Genomic DNA, 26,290 nt, shown 5'->3' on the forward strand with positions numbered 1-26,290 from the left:
TGACTAGTTTTAACAAGAAAATCTTGATATGTATGTCATGAATGTGATGATTAACATTTCATGGTCCTGCTGCTCTTGCGGTGGTTTCGTTCACATGGAATGCTGGAAAACTAGTATGGTAAAGCATGATTGCATGGCGAACACAAGCAACAGATCTTAACATGAAAATCATGACATGCATGTCATGTAAAAACATGACTACATGCCACACTCATGATGCGCTCACGGCCGTTTCGCTAGCGTCAAATATGCCAAATTTCGGTAATACAGTACGTGAATGGATGAAGAAGGTAGGTGACTGGTGCAAACTTGATAATCATGAGACGCATGTCATGTAACAACATGACTACTTGCCACGCTCATGACTCGCTGGCGGCCGTTTCGCTAGCTTCAGTTATACCAAATCTGGTATTACGGCATGTGAATGAATGACGAAGGTATGATACTGGTGCAAACATGATAAACATGAGATGCGTGTCATGTAAGAACATGGCTACATTCTACGCTCATGATGTGCTCACGGCCAATAAGTTAGCTTCATATGTACCAATTCTATGTCTACTTAGGGCAGGTAATAACCGCAGAGCCGAACCACGAGACTGAAATAACTAGAAGAATAAGAATGGGGTGGAGCACATTTGGCAAGCACTCTCAAATTATGACAGGTAGTTTGCCACTATCCCTCAAGAGGAAGGTATATAACAGCTGTATCTTGCCGGTACTTAGCTACGGAGCAGAAACCTGGAGACTTACAAAGAGGGTTCAGCTTAAATTGAGGACGACGCAGCGAGCAATGGAAAGAAAAATGGTAGGTGTAACCTTAAGAGACAAGAAGAGAGCAGAGTGGATTAGGGAACAAACGGGGGTCAAGGATATCATAGCTGAAATCAAGAAGAAGAAATGGACATGGGCAGGGCATGTATCGCGTAGACAGGATAACCGCTGGTCATTAAGGGTAACTGACTGGATTCCCAGAGAAGGGAAGCGGGTTAGGGGGAGACAGAAGGTTAGGTGGGCAGATGAGATTAAGAAGTTTGCGGGTATAAATTGGCAGCAGCAAGCACAGGACCGGGTTAACTGGCGGAACATGGGAGAGGCCTTTGTCCTGCAGTGGACGTAGTCAGGCTGATGATGATGATGACATGTACCAATTGTGGTATTACGCAGCGTGAACGGACGACAATGGTAAATGACACATCCAAACATGATAATCACGAGATGCGTGTCATGGAGGAACATAACTACATGCCACACTTATGATGCACTCGCGGCTGTGTCGTTAGCTTAACGTATGCCAAATTTGGTATTATGTGACCCAATTGATGACGAAGGTATGTGACTGGTGCAAACGTGATAGTCATGAGATGCGTGTCATGTGAGAACATGATGGCATGCTACAGTCAAGGCGCCAATATATTTCGACGTGACGCGGTGCGGGTGCTCGCTGGTGTTCATTTCGTCGCGTCAAGCCAGCGTTGGTGCACGCCAGCGCCGGTCCTGCCATATACTCGCAGGCGCGCGCCGAGTTCTGTTTCTTTGACGCATGCGCATTTCAGTGCATCCGGCGTCCCTCGGTAACACAAATAGAAAGACGCAGTGTTGTCTGGTTGACGCATTGGCGCAAAATGCAGCATGTCGCATTTCGCGCCAGTTGCCGTCGGGCCGCGCCGACGGACGCTGGTTGTGCCTGGCGTCAAACTATAGAGTGCTCACGTTTTGCTAAGGTAGCGCTGCTGTTGCCAACGTGCTCGCGCTTCAACGCTACATCGGAGTGTACTGAGCCCTTCATAATGTGCTCGCAGTAGTTTTGATAGCTACACATACCAAATTTAGTGTTATGTGACGTCAGTAAATAACGAAATAGACGACTGGTGCAAACATGATAATGCTGATACGCGTATCATGTAAGAGCCGCTGAAATAGGTTAGATTTTGTTGGTCGGTTTAAATTGCTAGCGGAAACTTGCTCTGTATTCTAAAAAATGGTTAAATTTTGTTAGTCGGTTTATATTGCTAGCGGACACTTGCTCTGTAATCTAAAAAACAATCAGTTCAGTTTAAAATACTGCGGCAAACTGCTCGCAGTGGCTGCTGCATCTTTCCATTGCCTCAAGTCTACTGCTGTAGACTATAGTGGCAGTGGCAAGATGGCTTATGACATCGCTCAACTTCACATGTCAGCCAGTGCCGCCCGGAAAGATCATCTTGAAGGAATGAAGCCACCATTTGCCTGCTGAAATTTCAGATAATTTTGGAGGCATTTCAAAAACCAACTTGTAAGAGGGAGCACGCTAGTCAGTGCAAAGCTGTTCTCGCTGTCGCACTTACAGGTTCGATGCCCGCTGCTGCTTCTCAACCTTCTCCTGTGGTTTGTGGGCATATCCCTCATCTGGGCTGCATTGAGGATGTTCATGGATTCGTGGGACAAGGAAGAGGAGCACGTACTGGAACGCCTGGATATCTCGGGAATGCTGCTAACACATATGGAGGTGCTGCTCTTCCTATTCGGGCTTGCGCTGTTCACCATCAGCTCGTGCGGCTGCGTCGGGGCACTGCGGGAGAACACCTTCCTGCTCAGAGTGTACTCCTTTGCACTTACCATCCTTATTGTCGTCAACTTTGTCCTCGGCGTTCTGGTTTACTTTGTGCCGGGTAAGAAAGGCGACCTTTAGAACTCACTAGAAATAAGCACCAAGACACTCACGCTCAAAATGGAGCATAATGAAACAGCGTTCTAAAACAAAAACGTCAGGAACATTTCGCAATCATATATATATATATATATATATATATATATATATATATATATATATATATATATATATATAGTCACAGGTAATGGATATGAGCCACAACTGTAGCGTAAAATCGCTTGGAAATAGAGAAAGAAGAGTACTTTTGCTTCCTGGTCTGGGCGCGAGCAAGACGTCGATTCGTCGTTCTCTGTTATTTCATTTGTGGCACTGGTGGAGGTGCGGGGTAAATGCGCCTTGGCTGCAGATCTTCAGCCGACACACCGAGCTACTTGGAGACAGCTACAGCTACCACGGCAAGAAGCAGTCGCCGCCTGCGAGGACTATCTCCCGAATATTGTTAGGATGAGATGGCAACGTCTACTACCAGCTAGGCGAGTCAAACCAATGACGTCTATTCTTTTCAACCGCGTGTTTTTGAGCGCCGCAAACATCACGCTCATTTCTTCGAAACATTCATTATGATGTTTATGACTGGCTTGACCACTTCGATCAAGTTGCCAACATCAAAGAATGGGATGAAGCTCGCAAGCTGCGGAGAGTTTACTGTGCGTTAGGAGACTCGGCCAAAACATGGTATGATAATCACGAGGGTTCCTTTGCGACGTGGCAAGAGTTCAGCCGACAATTTCATTATGTGTACCGCAGCACTGAAAGGAAAGAAAGAGCGGAGCAGGCCATCTCGTCTCGGAACCACCGACCTAACGAGAGCGTTTCGATGTTTGTCGAGGACATGCTTCGACTCTTCAAGCGTGCCGACTCTGCAATGTCCGAGGAAAAGAAGGTGCGGCATTTAGAGCAAGGGGTAAAAGAGCAGCTCTTCGTTGGACTCCTGCGCAATCCACCGACGACTGTGGCTGAGTTCACAAATGAGGCAACCACAATAGAGTATAGTCTCCAGCATCGGTCGTCACACTATAAACACCACGACGTGACCCCTGCTGCATGCTCTATCGGGGCTGACAGCGAGAGGCATGCCCTCGCGGAGTTCATAAGAAGCGTCGTGCGGGACGAGCTGCGCCAACTCTAAGCAGCGGGACCCCAACCACCCGTAAGTGCTCTCGCAGACTTAATCTGAAATGAGATCCGACAGGTGATCACTCCACTCGCGCCAACAAGGCCTGAGGCCCCTGTGCTGACTTATGCGGCGGCTCTGCAATCTCCTGCACCACATGCTCTTGATCCCACCACGCGGACAATGGATCAAGCTAGCCATCGATTCCAGGGACTCCGCCTCCCGCCTCAAGGTTTCCGAGTACACCAATTTATCATCCGTCTGGATCACGACAGAACGCCGCAAAGGCCAGCGTGTGGCGTACGTCAGATAACCGTTCATCCTGCTACAACTGTGGTGAAGCGAGTCACGTCTACCGCCATTGCCAGTACCGCCAACTTGGTCTCCGTGGCTTTCACCCTGATGCTCAGTGCCAGCGTAACGGTGAGCGTCCCGCGACCTCGAAGTGTGACTTACGGGCCAGCAAGCTCCTCGCCTTGGTCAACGCCCCAAATCACAATCGCCATCATCTCGCCGCCCCACGTCACCTAGCGTTCCCTCGTCATCTTATGCTCCTTTCAGAGGCTAGTCACTGAGTCCCCACAGATTAAACTAGAAACGGCGGCTCTTGGGGGTGAAGCCACGTCCCAACGAACTGTCAAAAAACCTCCCTCGACGCAAACACCCGACGAAGATCCTTCTGACTTTCAAGTCATTTCCGAAAGTCATAACACTGTTTCCGCCGACATCACAGTACACGTCGATAATGACGTCGTCAGTGACTTCGTCGACACCAGCGCCGATTATTCGATTATGAGCAGCGCCCTGGCATCCCAACTGAGGAAGGTAACTACCCCTTGGCAAGGACCCCCGTTGCGCACGGCAGGGGGCCACCTCGTCACGCCGACTTGAATGTGCACAGATTGTGTTCGAGTCCATACTTCGACGTTCACAGGGTCTTTCCTCGTATTACCCGTGTGCTCCCGTCCACTCTTTCTGGGACATGACTTTCTTCGCGAACATGGCGCAATTATTGACCTGCGAGACTTGCAGGTGTCGTTCGAGGACCCATCTCATCCTGAACCTAAGAACACTTCCTTATCGAAGGCTGCCCTACGTATATCCTCCGAATCTGTTACTATGCCGCCCTGCAGCAGCCTCATCAACGTTGAATGTGACCAAGACGTTCCCGATGGTGTAATTGCAGAAAGAAATCTGCCTCTACTTTTTCCACAACAAATCTGTGTTGCCCGAGTTATTGTTTAGCCCAGGAGGAAGCAGGCTTGCCTATTAATCACGAATTTCAGCGGGAAGTATCGCCATCTTAACAAACACGCTGTGATCACATACATTGAGGATATTGCCGACGTCCCCGGTTCCTCAATATTATCTGCTCTTTCGACGTGCGATGATTCCGCAATGACATTCGCAAGCACTCTCAATGAAAACCAGAGTCTACCATCCGCACGACGGGAAAGTCTTTTCAAGCTACTCGACTCATTTCGGGACTGCTTCACTACGACTTCGAAAGTGAACCAAACACCGCTTGCCAAGCTTCGTATCATTACCGAGCCTACTGAGAGACCCAATCTACAGCACGCCTACAGAGTCTCGCAAAAAGAACAAGACGTTATATGCCAACAGGTTCATAGGTTCAGCAGATGCTCAAGAATGATATCATGCAGCCATCGACCAGTTCCTTGGCGTCCCCTGTTGGGTTACTACAGAAAAAAAAGATGGTACCCGGTGATTTTGCGTTGACTACCGAAAGAGATCACGAAGAAAGACGTGTATCCTTTACCACGAATAGATGACTCGCTGGACCGCATTCGCAACGCTCCTTACTTTTCTTCCATGGATCTACGCAGTGGCTATGGGCAATTTTCTGTTGATGAGCGCGACCGCGAAAAGACCGCCTTCGTTACTCCTGACGGACTCTACGAGTTCAAGGTCATTTCCTTCGGATTATGCTCGGTGCCAGCTGCTTTTCAAAGAATGATGGGCATGGTTCTTTCTGGGCTAAAATGGCAATCGTGTCTTGTGTACCTTGACGATGTTGTCGTTTTCTTGGACACGTTTGAGCAGCACGTCCAGCGCTTACAGGCAGTTATTCAGGCGATTCGAACTGCTGGACTTTCTTCCAAACCTGAGGAAAGCCACTTTGGTTTTGAAGAACTGCAGTTTCTTGGTCACGCCGGTATACACCCAGACCCTGAAAAAACGAAAGCTGTTGCCGTATTTCCTGTCCCAACGAACAAGCGCGATCTCCGCCGATTTCTGGGACTGTGCGAATATTACAGACGCTTCGTCAAAGACTTTTCTAAAATCGCTGAACCGCTAAATTAACTTACAAAAGACGGCGTACCATTTGTCTGGGGTCATAATAAGCATCACGCCTTTGACACGCTACGAAACCATCTTCAAGCACCACCTGCACTCGGTCACTTTGACGACAACGCTGCCACAGAGCTACACACGGATGCCACCAACGTCGGACTTGGAGCTGTACAAATGGCAAAATGGCGTAGAGCGCGTGATTGCCTATGCAAGTCGAACACTATCATCCGCAGAAAAAAAACTACTCTGCAACAGAGAAAGAATGCTTAGCCGTTGTTTGGGCTATAGCAAAGTTTCACCCTTATTTTTATAATCGACCATTCAGGGTAGTTAGCGACCACCATTCTTTATGCTGGCTCGCCAACCTCAAAGTTTCTTCCGCTCGTCTAGCGCGGTGGAGCCTTCGAGATTTTGACGTTACAGTCATTCACAAGTCCGGACTCAACCAGACTGGTGTGGAAGTATGAACGTGGACGTTTAAGAGGATGATACATTCCTTTGCTCTGTATCAGAAACCGACTTGACTCAACAACAACGCGACGACATGGAGCTAAGCCCGCTGATTGACTACATCGAAGGCCGAAACGCTGCCTTCCTCGAAACATTGCTTGTTCGCTGGCCTCGTTCTGCATTAGGGATGGAGTCCTCTATAAGGAAAATTTCGACCATACCCAGGCTACTTACCTACTGGTTGCGCAGACCTCGCTTCGGGACGATGTTTTACATGCTTGTCACGAAGAACCATCAACCGGACACCTTGGCTACACGAGCACATTGGAAAGAATTCGCCGCTCATACTACTGGCCACGCCTCGCGAAGACACTGAAGCAGTACGTCCGCACATGCCGTGACTGCCAACGCCGTAAGGCTCCACCTGTCGGACCAGCAGGACTACTACAGCATATCGCCGCGCCAAAAACACCATTCTATCAAATTGGCGTTGACTTGCTCAGATATTTTCCCACGTCTTCGTCTGCAAACCGGTGGATTGTAGTTGCCAACGATTATTTACCGCGTTACAGCAAAACAAAAGCCCTGCCCAGAGCTGCCATAGCAGAAATCGCCCAGTTTTTTGTCACCAGCATCGTACTTCGTCATGGAGCGCCAGCTGTGATAATTACTGAATGTGGTACAGCTTTCATCGCAGAGATGCTTAAAGTGCTGAGACGAAGTGATATAGAACGTCGGAAAACCACGGGTTATCACCCCCAAACAAACGGACTGACTGAACGGTTCAACAAGACCATTGCAGATATGTTGTCAATGTATGTATGTGGCCATTGATCACAAGAACTGGGATGATATACCTCCTTACGTAACTTTCGCTTAGACGGCAGCAGTCCAAGAGAGTACAGATTTCACCCTATTTTGCTTAGTTCATGGTCGAGAGGCTCCTACAATGCTCGACGCAATGCTCCTTCCCAACAACCTGGGCATGTTTAACGCGGACGCTGCATTGTTCGCTCAACGCGCCGAGGAGGCTCGTAACTGGCCCTACACCGTATTCAGGGTCGCGAAACTGCCGACAAACGCCCCTACAACCTTACACAACGAGAGGTTACCTTCCAACAAGGCGATGAAGTTTGGGTGTGGACCCCCATTCGACAGCGTGGCCACTCTTAAAAGTTGCTGCAGCGCTACTTCGGCCCGTACAAAGTTCTACGCCGACTCAGTGACGTTACTTACGAAGTTCTCCCTGAGGGCACCTCAAGACGTTCCCGTCGGTTTCCACCAAGTTTTGTGGTGCATGTGTCAAGGCTCAAGCCATATTTCTCGCCTCAGCAATCGAACGTGGACTGACTTACCAAGCAATGACTTTTTTTTCACTTTTGTTTCTTTTTGATTGTCTTTTGTCCTTATTCCTTTCTTTATTGAGTACTTCTATGACACCAGCCCATTTTTTTGCCCTACGATGCAGTTGTTAGATTCCAAAGTAGCTCCTTTTTTTCATTTTTTTTCAACGCTCATCACCAGCATCGAGACGATGCTTTTCAAGGAGAGGGAGTAATCTCACGTATAAAATAATGGGTATGAGTCATAATTGTTGCGTGAAATCACTTGGAAGTAGACAAAGAAGACGACTTTTGTTTCCTGGTCTGAGGGTGAGCAAGACGTCGATTCGTCGCGGTCTGTTATTTCGTTCGAAGAAATATATGTATATATCTATATGTATATATATATATATATATATATATATATATTGTAATGATGACAAAGCGGCGATCGTGCTCGGCGCATACCTGGGAGAGACGGAGGACGACGAGGGGGAAGCAGAAAAAGAACAGCCGGCCTGCAGCAAAGGCGTTGTCTCTTTGTCTTATTTCTCCGCGTTACAATGGCGCAGTCGCGAACTACTGACCCCGATATCCCTGCGTCCACTACACTTCGAAGTGGACGAGTGCTCTCGAACTCCCCACCGATCACGGACGGCGTCCAAGCCTCCACGGCGGCACCGCATCATGACTGCAGCGAGGCCATTTCTCGAGGCTTCTCTCTGTTCGCCCAAGAGCTCAAGACATCCGGGTTTGGCTGCGCCTCTTTTGGATCGTTCAACGAGAACGAAATTCCATATTTTCATGGATTCAAGGATGACCCTACCAACTGGGTAAGCGTGATAAACTCGGTTGCCCTTAAATACTCGTGGAGCGACACGATTAAGAAGTCGGTCGCTGAAGGACGTTTGCGAGGATCTGCCCAAGCGTGGCATCGTTTCCAAGGCAGTACATACGCTACATGGCAAACATGGAGCGCGGCCCTGATATCCGCGTTTGCGCCGCTTCCGAGCGCTTACGACGACCGTTTCATGACCATGCGGTCACGCCGGCAAGGTGCAACCGAGGACGTCGCGACTTACATCTACGACAAGCTGGACCTTTTACAAGCTTGCGATATACAGTGGACCTCCTCCGCAGCCAGGCAGTACATCATCGACGGGATCCATGACTCGACGCACGCAGCCGTCTTGTCCGCCTACAACCACCCAGTCCACATCTCCACTTTCGTACGCCAGGCAATGGAGTTGCAGGACACGTCTCATCGCCGGGCGGCTGCAGTTGGCCCAAAGGAGCCAGCTTCACCGAGACGCGGATGCTATACGTGTGGCCGCATCGGGCATGGGTATAAAAGCTGCCCACAAAGCCAACCTCAAGCGATGCAATATCAATCACGCCCACTTCCAACCCTCAAGGTCCGCGTCGACGGCATCGGAGAACTGACAGCTCTCGTTGATACCGGAGCTCAACGTACGGCGTTGCTTCGCCGCCACGCCTCCGAACCTCTCCAGCCTTGGACTGAGCCACCACTGCGGGGTCTCGGTGGCGACGTACTACCGGTCGGTGCCCTAAACCTGCAACTCAACACCGAGGCCGGCAGCAAGTTTTTGTCCTCGGTGCCCGTCTTCGACGACCTGCCCACAGACATGGTTTTAGGGGCCGACTACCTGCTCTCCGGGGAAGTGCGCCTCACGGTGGAAGGAAGTACCGTCAACCTCCATCCTGTGGCTCCAAGTGTGCCTCCGGCGCAATCCCAAGGTGAGCTGACGACGCCACTTACACTTCCCGCAATACTCGAGAGGCACGCATCGCTCTTCGCTGATACTACTACTCAGCTTCCCGGAACTAGCGTGCTAGTGCACCATATTACTACCGACAATCATCCGCCGGTGTCCATACCGTTACGTAGATATGCCGAACGAGAGCGGATATTAATTGACCAGCAGGTGCAAGAAATGCTTGCCGCAAGCATAATCAGGCCATCTTCTAGCCCGTGGGCAGCACCTGTTGTCCTAGTCCGTAAAAAGGACGGCAATCTCCGATTCTGTGTTGACTACCGAGAGCTGAACAAGCACACCATACCAGACTCGTACCCGCTGCCACGCATTGACGACGCTATTGACGCCGTACGAAAAGCGAGGTTCTTTTCGTCGCTAGATTTAAAAGCAGGGTATTGGCAGATCAACGTGGCTGAAGAAGATAAGTTTAAGACGGCCTTCCGAACACCATCTGGCTTGTACGAGTTTAATCGGATGCCGTTCGGTCTGCGAACTGCTCCAAGCACCTTTCAGCGTGCCATGAACACAGTGTTAGGCACACTGATAGACCGTGCCTGCGTCGTGTACCTCGATGACGTTCTAGTCATCGGGGAAACAGAAAAACAACATCTACAAAATCTCGACACGGTTCTGCAGAGGCTATACAACACCGGCTTTCGACTTAACCGCGAGAAGTGCCAGTTTGGGTTGACGACAATATCTTATCTTGGTTATCAGATATCTCATAATGGCGTACGACCCTTGCCTGAACGCATAGACGCCGTTGCCAAATACCCTGCACCAACATCTATAAAACAGCTCCAGGTATTCCTAGGAATGGCGTCATACTTGCGCAAGTTTGTACCGAGCTTTGCGTCAACTGCTGCTCCACTCTCGGACTTACTGAAGAAAAACGCCCAATTTCAGTGGGGTCCTTTGCAGGATAACGCCTTCCAAACCCTCAAACACCAGCTTACACATAGCCCGGTGCTCTGCCACTTTAATGAAGATTGGATGACAGAAGTCCATACTGATGCGAGTCAGATTGGCCTGGGGGCGGTTTTACTTCAACGTGACTCGAGTGGGCGTGGGCACGTCATCTGCTACGCCAGTCGTAAACTATCGGACGCAGAACGGCATTATCATTCGAATGAACTGGAGTGTTTGGCTGTAGTATGGAGTGTGGATGAAAAGTTCCGCCACTACTTGTTTGGCCGACACTTCACGGTAGTAACAGACAACTCCGCGATTGCGTGGATGTTCCAGAAGCAGCACCTCAAGCACAAGTTTGCCCGATGGATTGTTCGGCTCCAAGACTATACGTACGACATCCGTCACCGTGCTGGAGCACAAAATCAGCTTGCGGACGCTTTATCGCGAAATCCGATCGAGGAGTTCTCCACACGAAATCGAGAAACCTGGATCCTGTTTTCTCAACAGGACGTGACCAAGGCTCAGCAAGCCGATGGAAGACTCGCATCCGTTATAGACTCCATTGGCGATGCGGGACGCAATGCCAAGTTTGTCTTACGTAATGGAACGCTGTATCGGCGTCACTGGGCCGATAAAAGCACCGAGTGTCATCTCCTGGTCATTCCTGACACCTTAAGATCGAGCGTACTACGCGCCATCCATGACACTCCCGAGGGAGGCCATGTTGGCTACAGAGCCACCTTACGCAAGGCACAAGAACGTTTTTGGTGGCCGAAAATGGATAAAAGCGTGCGTTCATACGTTGCCAGTTGCGAGATTTGTCAGCAACACAAACGACGTCCTGGAGCTCGACATGGACTTCTTACGCCGATCAAGCCTCCAGAGACAATTTTCCACACGTTGGGCATAGATCACATCGGGCCTCTTCCAATGACGACAGCGGGCAATCGTTACATTATACTCGCTGTGGACTACTTGTCCAAGTTCGTAGAGGTCGCGGCCGTGCCTTCGCTTGCTGCTAGCCATGTCATCCGATTCCTGAAAGATCGCTTCGAATGGCGACACGGTCTTCCTAACAAGTTGATCTCCGACCGGTCGACCACCTTTCGCAGTCGCGAGCTCCGCACTTACCTACAACAAGCTGGAGTGGACCATCACTTCGCGTCGGCATACCATCCGCAGGCGAACGGACTGACCGAAAGGTCGAACCAGACTATCCAGGCTAGACTCGCACCGTACTGTAAGAATCACAAACGAGGTGAGGCCGACTGGGATGATCATCTCCAAGCAGCTGCGTACGCAGTGAACACGGCGGCACACAGCTCCACAGGAATTTGCCCCTACGAGATTGTCTATGGTCAGCTCCCGCAACTGAATGCTACGTTCGGTTTGGACACTCCCGTTAAAGTAGGGCGTTCCGCTGCACGCCAGAGACTTTGTCGCGATATCCGTGTGGAGGCGCGTAGGAGGATTGTGCATGCTCAACAGGCACAAAAGCGATACTACGACCGACGCCACCGTCCCGCGCCGAAATACAGTGTAGGTGATGAGGTGTGGCTACAGCGAGGTGCGCCATCGTCTTCAAACAAACTGCACCCAAAGTACGACGGCCCTTACATTATTTCTGAGCGCTTGGGAGATAACACTTGGCGAGTACGATCCACAGCTTCTGATACGCGCAGAGACAAGAGAAAACGGAATAACTTTGCGGTGCATGTGTCGCGGATGAAGAACTGCATACGGCGGCAAACGTGACATTGGTTTGTGTTTTTCTTACAGGAGTAGACCAGCTGCAGCGTGGCCGAGTGTAATGATGACAAAGCGGCGATCGTGCTCGGCGCATACCTGGGAGAGACGGAGGACGACGAGGGGGAAGCAGAAAAAGAACAGCCGGCCTGCAGCAAAGGCGTTGTCTCTTTGTCTTATTTCTCCGCGTTACAATATATATATATATATATACAACTTGCCGTGAGCAGGAATCGAACCTTTTTCACCCACTTTTCTTTCTTTTTATTTACATTACATTGGTTGTAGTACCTTCGCCTATAGATTCCTTGGCATCATTGTCTGTTAGATCTCATTATTATTGTGTCCGAACACGGTAAAACGAGCCCTTAGCTATACACTTCTTTCCCTTGTTCATTAACGAGGGTCCTGTACTGGCAGACTTGGCGCCGTTAGGTCGTATACAAGGGACTATTGGTCACCTGCCCACTCGTAATAAGTTCACGTGCTACTTGACACCACACAGGCTCATAAAAGGGTGTTCCAAACTCGGCGCTGTGGCTACAGTTGGCACTGACTGACACTCCCACGTTTAAACTCACATATAAACCCAATAAAGTGGCTGGAGGGATAGCCGCCGTGACAGCTCAGTGGCTAGAGTACCGAACGCGTTATCCTAAGGTCGTAGGTTAGTTTCCTTCTCACGGCAAGGTATTTTTTCCCACTTTTCTTTCTTCTTATTTACATTACAGTGGTTCTAATTACTTCTCCTATACAATCCTTGGCATTATTGTCTGTTAAATCTCATTTTGATATAAATATACATATATATATATAGATATATACATATACAGATATATATATATATATTGTGGGCATTTGTTACTTGCATTGTCCTCATCCCTGCATGATCGCAATCACCATCATCCGCTTGTCTCTTTGTCCTCATTGCCACTCTGGTTCATCATCATCGTCATCGTCTGTGTACTGGCTCTGCCCGTTCGTTTTGCGAGGTCTTTCCTCAATTAAACGCTGTCGCAACCCAGACTACCAAGACTTCATACGTGGTGGAGGTGGATTTTCGGTCCTCTTACCTCCCGCAGCCCGCTCTACCCGCTGGAGCTTCGTTCAGGCCGCCGATTGCGCCCACTGTCAGGCAGCATGTCCCAGACCGAGCCTACCGGCGCTCATGTCATCAACCATGCACCGACGCAAGCTGCCCCTCCTATTTACATACACGGACATCAGCGGGAACCCCCGCTCTTCGCTGGTCGTCGTGGAGAAGACGTAGAAGACTGGCTCGACGACTACGACCGCGTAAGTGTCGCTAATCGGTGGAACGAGGCCGCCAAACTGCGTTACGTCCCATTTTATCTGACCGGAGTCGCAAAGACATGGTATTTTAACCACGTCATTGACTTACCCGACTGGGCTACCTTCCAGCAGCAGCTGCGACACGTTTTTGGCACCCCGGACATTCGATCCGCCGTCGCGAAGAGGACACTTGATACTCGCCGACAACATCCCGGTGAATCGTACACATCGTACATCGAGGATGTCCTCGCACTGTGCCGGCGTGTCAATCAATCCATGCCGGAATCGGACAAAGCGCGCCACGTATTGAAAGGCATTGGGCCTGTTGCCTTTAATGCACTCGCTGTGCAAAACCCAGCTACCATCGCTGATGTCGTGACGACATTCCAGCGCCTTGATGCGCTGGACTCCGTTCGCCTCCAACCAGACATTGGCGACCACCACTCCACGTCAGATGGCCACCTGCGCGACCTCATCCGGGACATTATACGCGAAGAATTGCGGTCCATGGGCTTCACACTTCCTACACCACGACCTACACAGCCTTCGGGAATGCCCTTACGTGACATCATCAGGGAGGAACTTACATCCCTGACTGGCTCTGCGCCCGTACAGCCACATGCTTTACGCCCCATACCCACGTACCCTGAAGTTGCTGCCGTGCCTCCCAGCGACGCCCACGCGACATTGCCGCGTCCATCCTACGCGTCAGTTGCTGCCGCTCCCCCGGTCAACTACCATTCTGTACCCCCTGACCCTCCGGCCCACCTGACCGCGCTATCTACAGGTGCCCCGAATGTCGTCTATTCCCCACCGTGGCGCTCGTCTCGCCCTGTTTGCTACTACTGTGGCTATCGAGGCCACATATCTCGTTTCTGCCGAAAGCGCCAGCAAGATGAGCGTCGGAACGACGTGCGTGAACGGGATTTGTACGCCGGGGCGTCTTATCAAGGTCGGCGTTATTCGTCTCCCCCGCACCGTTCTCCATCTCCTCCTGCATCGACTGCACCACGAAACAGCCGAAACACGAGACGCCGCTCGCCTTCGTCCTTCCGCCGTTCCACTTCTCCACTTCGGCCCGCCTCATTCACCTCTGAAATTCATTCGGAAAACTAAGTGATGCAGTTTGTGGAGGAAAAACTGCATTCGGAATCAGAACTGAAATTCCTCCATCGGGCCCGTGTAACATGGTTTCTGTGGAAGTGGAAGGAGTGCGAGTCGATGCTTTGGTGGACACAGGTGCGACATTGTCTGTGATACGTGCTGATTTGTGTGAACATTTAAGAAAAGTAATGACGCCTTACGATGGCCCCACATTAGTTGCTGCCCAGGGGAACGTCATTCGCCCTTCCGCGTTTTCTACGGTGCGTGTTTTCATCGACGGCATCCGCCATCATGTCCAGTTTGCTGTCCTGTCCCGCTGCTCTCACCAACTAATTTTAGGGTGGGATTTTCTATCATCTGCTTCCGCGGCGATTTGTTGTGGACAACGCGTCGTTCACCTCGCTGACACGGACTACATGCTTGACGACGACAATCAGAAGCCACTTCGTCTGGTTGCTGCGAAAGACATCGAACTGCCGCCACTACAAGAGCAAATTGTCAGCATTACGTCCAACGACATCTATCACGGGGATGTATTGGTCTCACCGTCACCACTTTGCGTTCGCAAAGGTATAGTTCTTCCGTCCGGTGTCGTTCGTTTTTGCAATGGCTCCGCACTTGTCACCGCTGTCAACTCTACACCGGAGAAGATCTTACTGCCACAGGGCAGTACTGTGGCCCATGTTGCTGACTTCGAGCCTGTATTTGTCACGCCACTTCAGGCCATCGCATCCAAAGAGCCTTGCCTCGGTGAGCATGTTTCTTCCTCCGCCTTCACCACCACTATCAGCAGCGAATTGACATATTCACAGAGGCAGCAGCTGCTCGCAATGTTACAGAAACATGCAAATTCTTTCGACATTTGCTCGTCTAAGCTGGGCCGCACTAATACTACAGCACATCGAATTCAAACTGTTGGGACATCTATCGTACACCGCCGACCCTACCGCGTGTCTCTGACTGAAAGAAAAATTATAGAAGAAAACGTTGCGGACATGCTTAAACGGGAAGTCATCCGTCCTTCATCAAGCCCTTGGTCGTCTCCCATTGTTTTGGTCCGCAAAAAGGATGGCTCTGTGCGTTTTTGCGTGGACTACCGGGCGCTCAATAAGATCACACGCAAGGACGTGTACCCTATGCCACGCATTGACGACGCCCTTGATTCCCTACAAGGCGCGGAATTCTTTTCAAGCATCGACTTGCGTTCTGGGTACTGGCAGATTCCCATGCATGAAGACGATAAGCATAAAACGGCGTTTGCAACCCCCGACGGGCTATATGAATTCAACGTGATGCCTTTCGGGCTCTGCAACGCACCCGCGACTTTTGAGCGCATGATAGATACCGTGCTGCGCGGTCTGAAATGGAAAAGTTGCCTGTGCTACCTGGACGACATTATTATCTTTTCGTCAACGTTTCCTGAGCACCTAGAACGACTGGATCAAGTTCTGACGTGCCTTGCCGGCGCCGGGCTTCAAATAAACACTAAGAAATGCTCTTTCGCTAGCAAATCTATCAAGGTCTTAGGACATGTCGTTAACAAAGATGGCATCCGGCCCGACCCTGACAAGATTTCTGCAGTCCTTCACTTTCCGCGTCCCGAAAAACCAAAGGAGCTTCGCAGTTTCCTTGGCCTCGCCTCCTATTTTCGCCGGTTTATCCAGAACTTCGCTTCTATTGCTGCTCCATTACACCAACTACTCGCTTCGAACGTCCCCTTTCTGTGGTCTCAAGAATGTGAAACGGCATTCGAGCTGTTGAAGCGGTCACTCACGTCTGAACCTCTGCTATGCCACTTTGACGAAGCCGCACCGACTATCCTTCATACCGACGCTAGCGGCCTTGGTATAGGAGCCGTTCTTCTACAACGTGACAAGTCTTCCCTAGAGAAAGTTGTTGCATATGCCAGTCGCGTACTCACTCCTGCTGAAAAGAACTACACTATAACTGAGCAAGAGTGTCTGGCTGTGGTTTGGTCGGTCCAGAAGTTCCGTCCCTATCTCCACGGCCGTCACTTCACAATCGTTACGGACCATCACGCCTTATGCTGGCTTTCTACACTGAAAAACTTGTCCGGACGCTTGGGTCGGTGGATACTACGCTTGCAGGAGTACGACTTTGACATAACTTACAAGTCAGGCAGAAAACATCGAGACGCCGATGCTTTATCTCGTTGCCCGCTTCCAACTACCCATATCAGCGTTGGTGAGAACTCAAACGCCACACCTACCAAAGTTCATACGCTCGCATCAATAACGCAACCCTTTTCGGACGACCAGGCAACATTTATGTCCCACCAGCGGTCCGATTCATACTGCAGACGCATGATGGACCACCTTTCGGGAGTTTCTCATCCACCAAACGCGCGACTCCGTCGTCAACTCCTGCACTTTAAGCTGGACAATGGGGTTCTCTACCGCCACGTCTACCACCCTGACGGTCAGCGCTGGGTTCCTGTACTGCCACGCTCTCTTCGACTTCAGGTGCTCGAAGCCTTCCACGATGACTTGACTGCTGGTCATCTTGGTTTTAAAAAAACTCTTAACCGCATTCGATGTCGTTATTACTTGCCTGGCCTTTCTTCTAGTGTAGCGCGGTACGTCGGTTCCTGCTACCCATGCCAGCGTCGTAAACTCCCCACGTCTGCACCTGCTGGACCTCTACAGCCCCTTCCGTGCCCGTCAATGCCTTTCGAGGTTGTAGGTGTTGACCTTTACGGGCCTCTCCCCGTCACATCTGCTGGCAAACGATGGATAGTGACCGCCGTGGACCACCTGACACGATACGCTGAGACTTCCTCTGTTATTACAGGCTCAGCTGTGGAAGTTGCAGACTTTATTTTTCACGCAATAATACTGCGTCATGGGGCTCCTCGTGTACTGCTTAGTGATCGCGGCAAAGTGTTCCTGTCACAAATGGTAAATGAAGTACTACGCGCTTCTGGAACTACGCACAAGACAGCTTCAAGCTACCACCCTCAGACAAATGGTCTCACAGAAAGATTTCACCGAACCCTTGCAGACATGATAGCCGTTTACGTCCAACCCGACCACAAAAACTGGGATACTCTTTTACCATTCCTGACATTCGCTTACAACACCGCCGTTCAGCGAACAACTTGCTACTCACCGTTTTACCTCGTGTACGGACGCACCCCGACTACCTTTCTCGACGTCTCCTTCTTTAGCAGCCATGGGAATTCGTGTCAGTCTTCTAGCGAAGAATACATTTCCCGCCTGGCTCAGTCTCGCCATCAGGCTCGCATCAATACTGAAGCGAGACAGCACGAGCGAAAGATCACCTATGACGAATCCCACCGCGTTGTGTCTTTCCAACCTGGTGACGAGCTGCTGCTTTTGACACCTATTCGCACTCCTGGTCTCTGTGACAAATTCCAACCACGCTTCATCGGCCCATACATTGTTTTAGAACAGACTTCTCCAGTTATTTATCGTGTGACACCACTCGTCGCCCCAACAGACCGCCGCTACCGCAGCACAGAGATTGTCCACGTTTGTCGCATGAAACCTTTCACGCGACGTTCCCCGTCACTTTGACCTACGGCGGCCAGGATGTCCGCTTCCAAGTGGGGGGAATTAGTGTGGGCATTTGTTACTTGCATTGTCCTCATCCCTGCATGATCGCAATCACCATCATCCGCTTGTCTCTTTGTCCTCATTGCCACTCTGGTTCATCATCACCGTCATCGTCTGTGTACTGGCTCTGCCCGTTCGTTTTGCGAGGTCTTTCCTCAATTAAACGCTGTCGCAACCCAGACTACCAAGACTTCATAATATATATATATATATATATATATATATTATCACAGATAATGGGTATGAGCCAGATCCTTTGGAAGTGAAGATAGAAGAGGGTTTTTGCGTCCTGGTCTGAGGGCAAGCAAGACGTCGTTTCGTCGCTATTGGAATTACGTTCGTGGCACTGGTGGAGGTGCTGGGTAAATGCGCCTCGGCTGCGAATTTTCAGCCGACACACCGAGCTACTTGGAGACAGCTACAGCTCCCACGGCAAGAAGCAGTCGCCCCCTGCGAGGACTATCTCCCGAGTACGGTCCCCTTTCTCAAAACGAGATGGCAACTTCAACTAACAACCAGGCGAGTCAAACCAACGACGCCTCTTCTTTTCTCCCGCATGTTTTTCATGCGCCGCAAACACCACGCTCATTTCATGGAGACATTTATGAAGATGTTGACGACTGGCTTGACCACTTCAATCGAGTTGCCAACATAAACGAATGGGATGAAGCTCGCAAGCTGTGGAGAGCTTACTTTGCGTTAGAAGACTCTGCCAAAACGTGGTACGAGAATCACGAGGGTTCCTTTGCGACGTGACATGAGTTCAGCCGACAGTTTCGTGATGCGTACTGCAGCACTGAAAGGAAAGAGAGAGCGGAGCAGGCGATCTCCTCTCGAAACTAACGACCCAACGAGAGAGTTTCGATGTTTGTCGAGGACATGCTTCGACTCTTCAAGCGTGCTGACCCTGCAATGTCCGAGGAAAAGAAGGTGCGGCATTTAATGCGTGAGGTAAAAGAGCAGCTCTTCGCCGGACTCGTGCGCAATCCACCGACGACTGTGGCAGAGTTCATAAATGAGGCAACCACAATGGAGCGTACTCTCCAGTATAGGTCGTCACAGTAAGAACGCCACGACGTGACCCCTGCTGCATGCTTTATCGGGGCTGACAGCGAGAGGCATGCCTTCGCTGAGTTCATAAGAAGCGTCGTGCGGGACGAGCTGCGCCAAATCCAAGCAGTGGGACCGCAACCACCCGTAAGTGATCTCACAAATTTAATCCGAAATGAGATCTGACAGGTGGTCACCCCACTCGCGCCAACAAGGCCTGTGGCCCCTGCTGACTTATGCGGCGGCTCTGCGATCTCCTGCACCACATGGCCCTGATCCCACCATGGGGAGAATGGATCAGGCTAGCCATCGATTCCAGGGCACCTCTTCGACTCCGCCACCCGCCTCAAGGTTTCCGAGTGCACCAACTTATCGTCCGTCTGGATCGCGGCAGAACGCCAAAAAGGCCAACGTGTGGCGTACGCCCGATAACCGTCCACTCTGCTACCACTGTGGTGAAGCGGGTCACGTCTACCGTAACTGCCAGTACCACCAACTTGGTCTCCCTGGCTTTCATTCTGATGCTCGGTGCCCGCGTTACAGTGAGGGTCCTCGCGACATCGAAGCGTACCTTACGGGCCAGCAAGCTACTCGCCTTGGTCAACGCCCCCAATCACGATCACCATCACCTCGCCGCCCCACGTCCCCTAGCATTCCCTCGTCATCCTATGCTCCTGTCAGAGGCCGGTCACCGAGCCCCCACAGGGGAAACTAGAAACCATGGCTCCTGGGGGTGAAGCCGCGTCCCAACGAACTGTCAAAAAGCCTTCTTCGAAACAAAGACCCGACGAAGACCGTTCTCGCTTTCCAGTTGCTTCCGAAAGTCGTAAGACTGTTTCCGCCGACATCACCGTACACGTCGATAATCACGTTGTCACTGCCCTCGTCGACACCGGCGCCGATTATTCGGTTATGAGCAGCGCCCTAGCATCCCAACTGAGGAAGGTAATTACCCCTTGGCAAGGACCACCGTTACGCACGGCAGGGGGCCACCTCGTCACGCCGACTGGAATGTGCACAGCCCGTGTTCGAGTCCGTGCTTCGACGTTCATAGGGTCTTTCCTCGTATTACCTGTGTGCTCCCGTCCACTCATTCTGGGGCTGGACTTTCTTCGCAAACACGGCGCAATTATTGACTTACGAGACTTGCAGGTGTCGTTCGAGGACCCGTTTCATCCTGAACCAGAAAACGCCCGCTCATCGAAGGCTGCCCTACGTGTATCTTCCGAATCTGTTACTCTGCCTCCTCGCAGCAGCCTTTTTATCAACGTTGAATATGACCAAGACGTCCCCGATGCTGTACTTGCAGAAGGAAATTTGTCCCTACTTTTTGCACAACAAATCTGCGTTGCCCAAGGTATTGTTCAGCCCAGTAGAAAGCAGGCTTGCCTAATAGTCACGAATTTCAGCGAGGAGTATCGCCATCTTACCAAACACACTGCGATCACATACCTTGAGGATATTGCCAACGTTCCTGGTCCCTCAACATTATCTGCTCTTTCGTCGTGCGACGATTCCGCCATGACATTTGCAAGCACTCTCGACGTAAACCAGGGTCTACCGTCTGCACAACGGGAACGTCTTTTGAAGCTACTCGGCCCATTTCGGGACTGCTTCGTTACGACTTCGAAAGTTAACCAAACACCGCTTGCCAAGCATCGTATCATCACCGGGCCTACCAAGAGACCCATTCGACAGCATGCCTGCAGAGTCTCGCAAAAAGAACAAGACGTTATATGCCAACAGGTTCATAGGTTCAGCAGATGCTCAAGAATGATATCATCCAGCCATCGACCAGTCCCTTGGCGTCCCCTGTTGGGTTACTACAGAAACAAAAGATGGTACCCGGTTATTTTGCGTCGACTACCGAAAGAGATCACGAAGAAAGACGTGTATCCTTTACCACGAATAGATGACTCGCTGGACCACATTCGCAACGCTCTTTACTTTTCTTTCATGGATCTACGCAGTGGCTATGGGCAATTTTCTGTTGATGAGCGCGACCGCGAAAAGACCGCCTTCGTTACTCCTGACGGACTCTACGAGTTTAAGGTTCTTTCCTTCGGATTATGCTCGGTGCCAGCTGCTTTTCAAAGAATGATGGGCACGGTTCTTTCTGGGCTAAAATAGCAATCTTGTCTTGTGTACCTTGACGATGTGGTCGTCTTCTCGGACACGTTTGAGCAGCACGTCTAGCGCTTACAGGCAGTTATTCAGGCGATTCGAACAGCTGGACTTTCTCTCAAACCTGAGGAATGTCACTTTGCATTCGAAGAACTGAAATTTCTTGGTCACGTCGTCAGCCACGCCGGTATACATCCGGACCCTGAGAAAACGAAAGCTGTTGCCGCATTTCCTGTCCCAACGAACAAGCGCGACCTCCGCCGATTTCAGGGACTCTGCGCATATTACAGACGCTTCGTCAAAGGCATTTCTAAAATCGCTGAACCGCTAAATGAACTTACGAAAGACGGCGTGCCGTTTGTTTGGGGTCATGATCAGCATCACGCCTTTGACACGCTACGAAACCATCTTCAAGCACCACCTGCACTCGGTCACTTTGACGATAACGCTGCCACAGAGGTACACACGGATGCCAGCATCGTCGGACTTGGAGCTGTACTGGTTCAATGGAAAAATGGCCTCGAGCGCGTGATTGCCTATGCAAGTCGAACACTATCATCTGCAGAGAAAAACTACTCTGCAACAGAAAAGGAATGCTTAGCCGTTGTTTGGGCTATAACAAAGTTTCTCCCTTATTTATACGGTCGACCATTCAGGGTAGTTAGCGACCACCATTCTTTATGCTGGCTCGCCAACATCAAAGACCCTTCCGGTCGTCTAGCACGCTGAGCCTTCGGCTGCAAGAATTTGACGTTACAGTCATTCACAAGTCAGGACGCAAACACACTGATCGTGCCTGTCTCTCACGTGCACCAATTGGAAGTATGAACGCGGACGTTGAAGAGGATGATACATTCCTTTCCTCTGTGTCAGCACCGACTTGGCTCAACAACAACGCGACGACATAGAGCTCAGCCCGCTGATTGACTACCTCGAAGGCCGAAAACGCAGCCTTCCTTGAAACTTTGCACGTTCGCTGGCCTCGTTCTGCATCAGGGATGCAGTCCTCTATAAGAAAAATTTCGACCATACCCAGGCTACTTACCTACTGGTCGCGCCGACCTCGCTTCGGGACGATATTTTACATGCTTGTCACGACGAACCTTCATCCGGACACCTTGGCTACACTCGCACATTGGAAAGAATTCGCCGCTCATACTACTGGCCCCTTCTCGCAAAGACAGTCAAGCAGTACGTCCGCACATGCCGCGACTGTCAACGCCGTAAGACTCCACCTGTCCGACCAGCGGGACTACTACTGCCTATCGCCACGCCGAAGACACCATTCCATCAAATCGGCATTGACTTGCTCGGCTCATTTCCCACCTCTTTGTCTGGAAACCGGTGGATTGTGATTGCCACCGATTATTTAACGCGTTACAGCGAAACAAAGGCCCTGCCCAAAGCTACCACAGCCGAAAGCGCACAGTCTTTTGTCACCAGCATCGTACTTCGTCACGGACTGCCAGCTGTAATAATTACTGATCGTGGTACAGCTTTCACCGCAATGATGCTTCAAGAAGTGCTGAGACTAAGTGGTATAGAACATCGGAAAACCACGGGTTATCACCCCCAAACAAATAGACTCACTGAACGGTTGAACAAGACCATTGCAGATATGCTATCAATGTATGTGACCGTTGATCACAAAAACTGGGATGATATACTCCCTTACGTAACTTTTGCTTACAATACAGCAGTCCAAGAGAGTACAGGTTTCACCCAATTTTGCTTAGTTCATGGTCGAGAGGTCACTACAATGCTCGACGCAATGCTCCTTCCGAACAACTTGAGCATGTTCAACACGGACGCTGCATTGTTCGCTCAACGCACCGAGGAGGCCCGTCAACTTGCCCGATGCCGTATTCAGGCTCGCCAAACTGCCGACGCACACCGCTACAACCTTACACACCGAGAGGTTACCTTCAAACCAGGCGATGAAGTTTGGGTGTGGACTCCCATCCGACAGCGTGGTCACTCTGAGAAGTTGCTTCGGTGCTACTTCGGCCCTTACAAAGTTCTGCGCCAACTCAGTGACGTTACGTATGAAGTTCTCCGTGCGGGCGCCTCGAGACGTTCCCGTCGCTTTCCACAAAGTGATGTGGTGCACGTGTCAAGACTCAAGCCATATTTCTCGCGTCATACATCGAACGTGGACTAAGTTACCATGCAATGACTACTTTTTTTGTCACTTTGGTTTGTTTTTTATTGTCTTGTGTACTTACTCCTTTCTTTATTGAGTACTTTTATGAAGCCAGCACATTTTTTCCCCTTACTATGGAGTTGTTAGGTTCCATGGTAGCATCTTTTGTTTCAAATTTTTTTCTCAACGCTCATTACCATCATCGATGCTTTTCGAGGAAAGAGAGTAATGTCAAAGGTAATGGGTATGAGCCATCAACTGTAGGTGGAATCCTTTGGAAGTGAAGAAAGAAGAGGGTTTTTGCGTCCTGGTCTGAGGGCAAGCAAGACGTCGTTTCGTCACTGTCTGTAATTAAATTACGTTCGTGGCAATATATATATTTACATATATATATATATATTTGAATATATATATACATATATATATATATATATATTTATATAGATATATAGATATATATATTGTCACGGGGGTGAGAGAATGAATGAAATAAATATATTTACAAAATATACAGGGAGAGTCATAGGCAGCTGCAGCCAAGACGGAAGAACAGCAGCAACAACAACACGAACATGGTCGCTTTCATCGTCTTCGTCGTCTATGATGCTCTTTCGTTGCCGATGTCGTGTAACATATAACCCCCAGCTGCTGGCAGTACCGTCTCGGCGCCTAAAGGAGAGTGGGATCATATGCGGGTATGTACGGTTTGAGGCGCGTCACGTGGACGACGTCACTAGCGTGTGCGGACGACGATAACTGACTCACCAACGGAGCAATCTCGTATGTGACATCGGTAAGCCGGCGTAAAACCTTGTAAGGCCCCGAGTAGCGAGAGAGGAGCTTCAAAGAGAGACTAACGTGGCGGCATGGTGTCCAGAGGAGGACCAATGAACCTGGAGAGTAGGAAACTATTCTGTGATGGCTATCGTAGCGGGCCTTCTGAGAGAGCTGCGAGCCAAGAAGACGTTCCCGGGCGATTTGGCGGGCCAATCGAGCCCGGGCAGTGGCATTCCAGGCGTACTCTGTAACCGTTTGCGTAGTTGATAGGAGAAGAGTCTCCAAGGGCAACGCTGCACGGCGGCCGAACAATAAATAGAAGGGAGAGAAGCCAGCGGTATCGTGGCGTGACGCATCGTACGCGAATGTCACATAAGGCAAAGTACTATCCCAATCAAGGTGATCTTTCGAAACGTACATGGAGAGCATTGTTGTCAATTATCGATTTAGGTGCTCGGTAAGACCATTTGTTTGTGGGTGATAGGCCGTAGTGAGCTTGTGACGCGTCGAACACGAGCGAGGGATGTCACTTACTACTTTTGAAAGAAATGAACGACCACGATCAGTCAGCAGCTGTCGAGGAGCACCATGCTGAAGAATTACGTCATGAAGCAAGAAGTCCGGGACGTCAGTGGCACAGCTTGTCGGTAGCGCTCGTGTGATAGCGTATCTTGTGGCGTAATCAGTGGCTATGGCTATCCACTTGTTTCCAGTGAGAGAAGTAGGAAATGGTCCCACGAGATCTAGACCAACGCGGCAGAAGAGAAGAGTAGGTATGTATATTGGTTGGAGCAGACCAGCTGGTGGCAAGGTGGAATGTTCGGAGCGCTGGCAGGACTCACATGCAGCAACGTATCGGCGCACAGAACGGTAAAGGCCTGGCCAGAAGAACCTACGCTGCACGCGATCGTACGTGCGCGTGACCCCGAGATGTCCCGCGGTTGGGGCGTCATGGAGCTGTTCAAGTCCAGCGGAAGGGAGAGTCGAAGGAACTACGAGTAGTAGCTCTGGTTCTTCGGCGCCGGTGTTGCGTCGGTAAAGAATTCCATCGCGTAGAACGAACAAGTGTAGCGACGGGTCTACGTGGGGCAAGCGTAGACTCTGGATGATAGACCACAAGTGGACATCGCTGAGCTGTTCCTTGCGCATATTGGTGAAAGCCGACATGGCGAAAGCACAAGGGTCAGAATCATAGGCTGAAAGGTCAGGTGGGTCCACGGGGTGACAGGATAGACAGCCGGCATCCTTGTGCATAAGGCCAGATTTGTATGCCACGTTGAAGCTGTATTCTTGTAGTTTCAAGGCCCAACGGCCATGTCGTTTTGTTGGATCTTTAAGGGACGACATCCAGCACAAGACATGGTTATCTGTAATTACCTAAAAGGTGCGGCCAAACAAGTATGGTCGAAATTTTCCGCCTGCCCAGACTAGTGCGAGGCACTCACGCTCTGTAATGGAAAACTTGCTCTCCGAAGCAGAAATCAGGCGACTGGCATAAGCAATGACGCGATCCTGTCCTCGTTGCCGCTGGGGGAGAACAGCACCGATTCCACGTCCGCTGGCATCGGTACGAACTTCAGTGTGGGCTGACGGGTCAAAATGGGCCAAGATGGGTGGGGTAGTAAGTAATGTTGTAAGGGTGCTGAAGACAGTTGCTTCATCAGTACCCCAATAAAAAGACATGTCCTTCTTCAGTAGCTCCGTACGTGGTCAGGGAATGTAAGCAAAATTCTTCACGAAACGTCAAAAGTAATCACAAAGGCCGATAAAACTCCGTACATCTTTGCTGAACGTGGTATGGGAAAATCTTTGACAACTCGAATTTCGTCAGGATCAGGTTGCACGCCTCGAGCACTGACAAGGTGGCCCAACACAGTGATTTTGCGATGGCCAAAGCGACATTTGGAAGAAT

The 26,290-nt window shown here is 50.5% G+C and overlaps 1 protein-coding gene across 1 annotated transcript in view; it reads left to right on the forward strand.

The window, feature by feature from the left end:
* LOC119187229 (tetraspanin-33-like) overlaps positions 1-26,290 on the forward strand; it is a 52,005-nt gene that overhangs the window by 1,201 nt on the left and 24,514 nt on the right. The window contains exon 2 of the mRNA XM_075894579.1: positions 2,330-2,651. Coding sequence (XP_075750694.1) covers positions 2,330-2,651 — 322 coding nt within the window. The remainder of the gene's footprint in view (positions 1-2,329; positions 2,652-26,290) is intronic.

Source organism: Rhipicephalus microplus, chromosome 5 (genome assembly GCF_043290135.1).
Source record: "Rhipicephalus microplus isolate Deutch F79 chromosome 5, USDA_Rmic, whole genome shotgun sequence".
Taxonomy (NCBI): domain Eukaryota; kingdom Metazoa; phylum Arthropoda; class Arachnida; order Ixodida; family Ixodidae; genus Rhipicephalus; species Rhipicephalus microplus.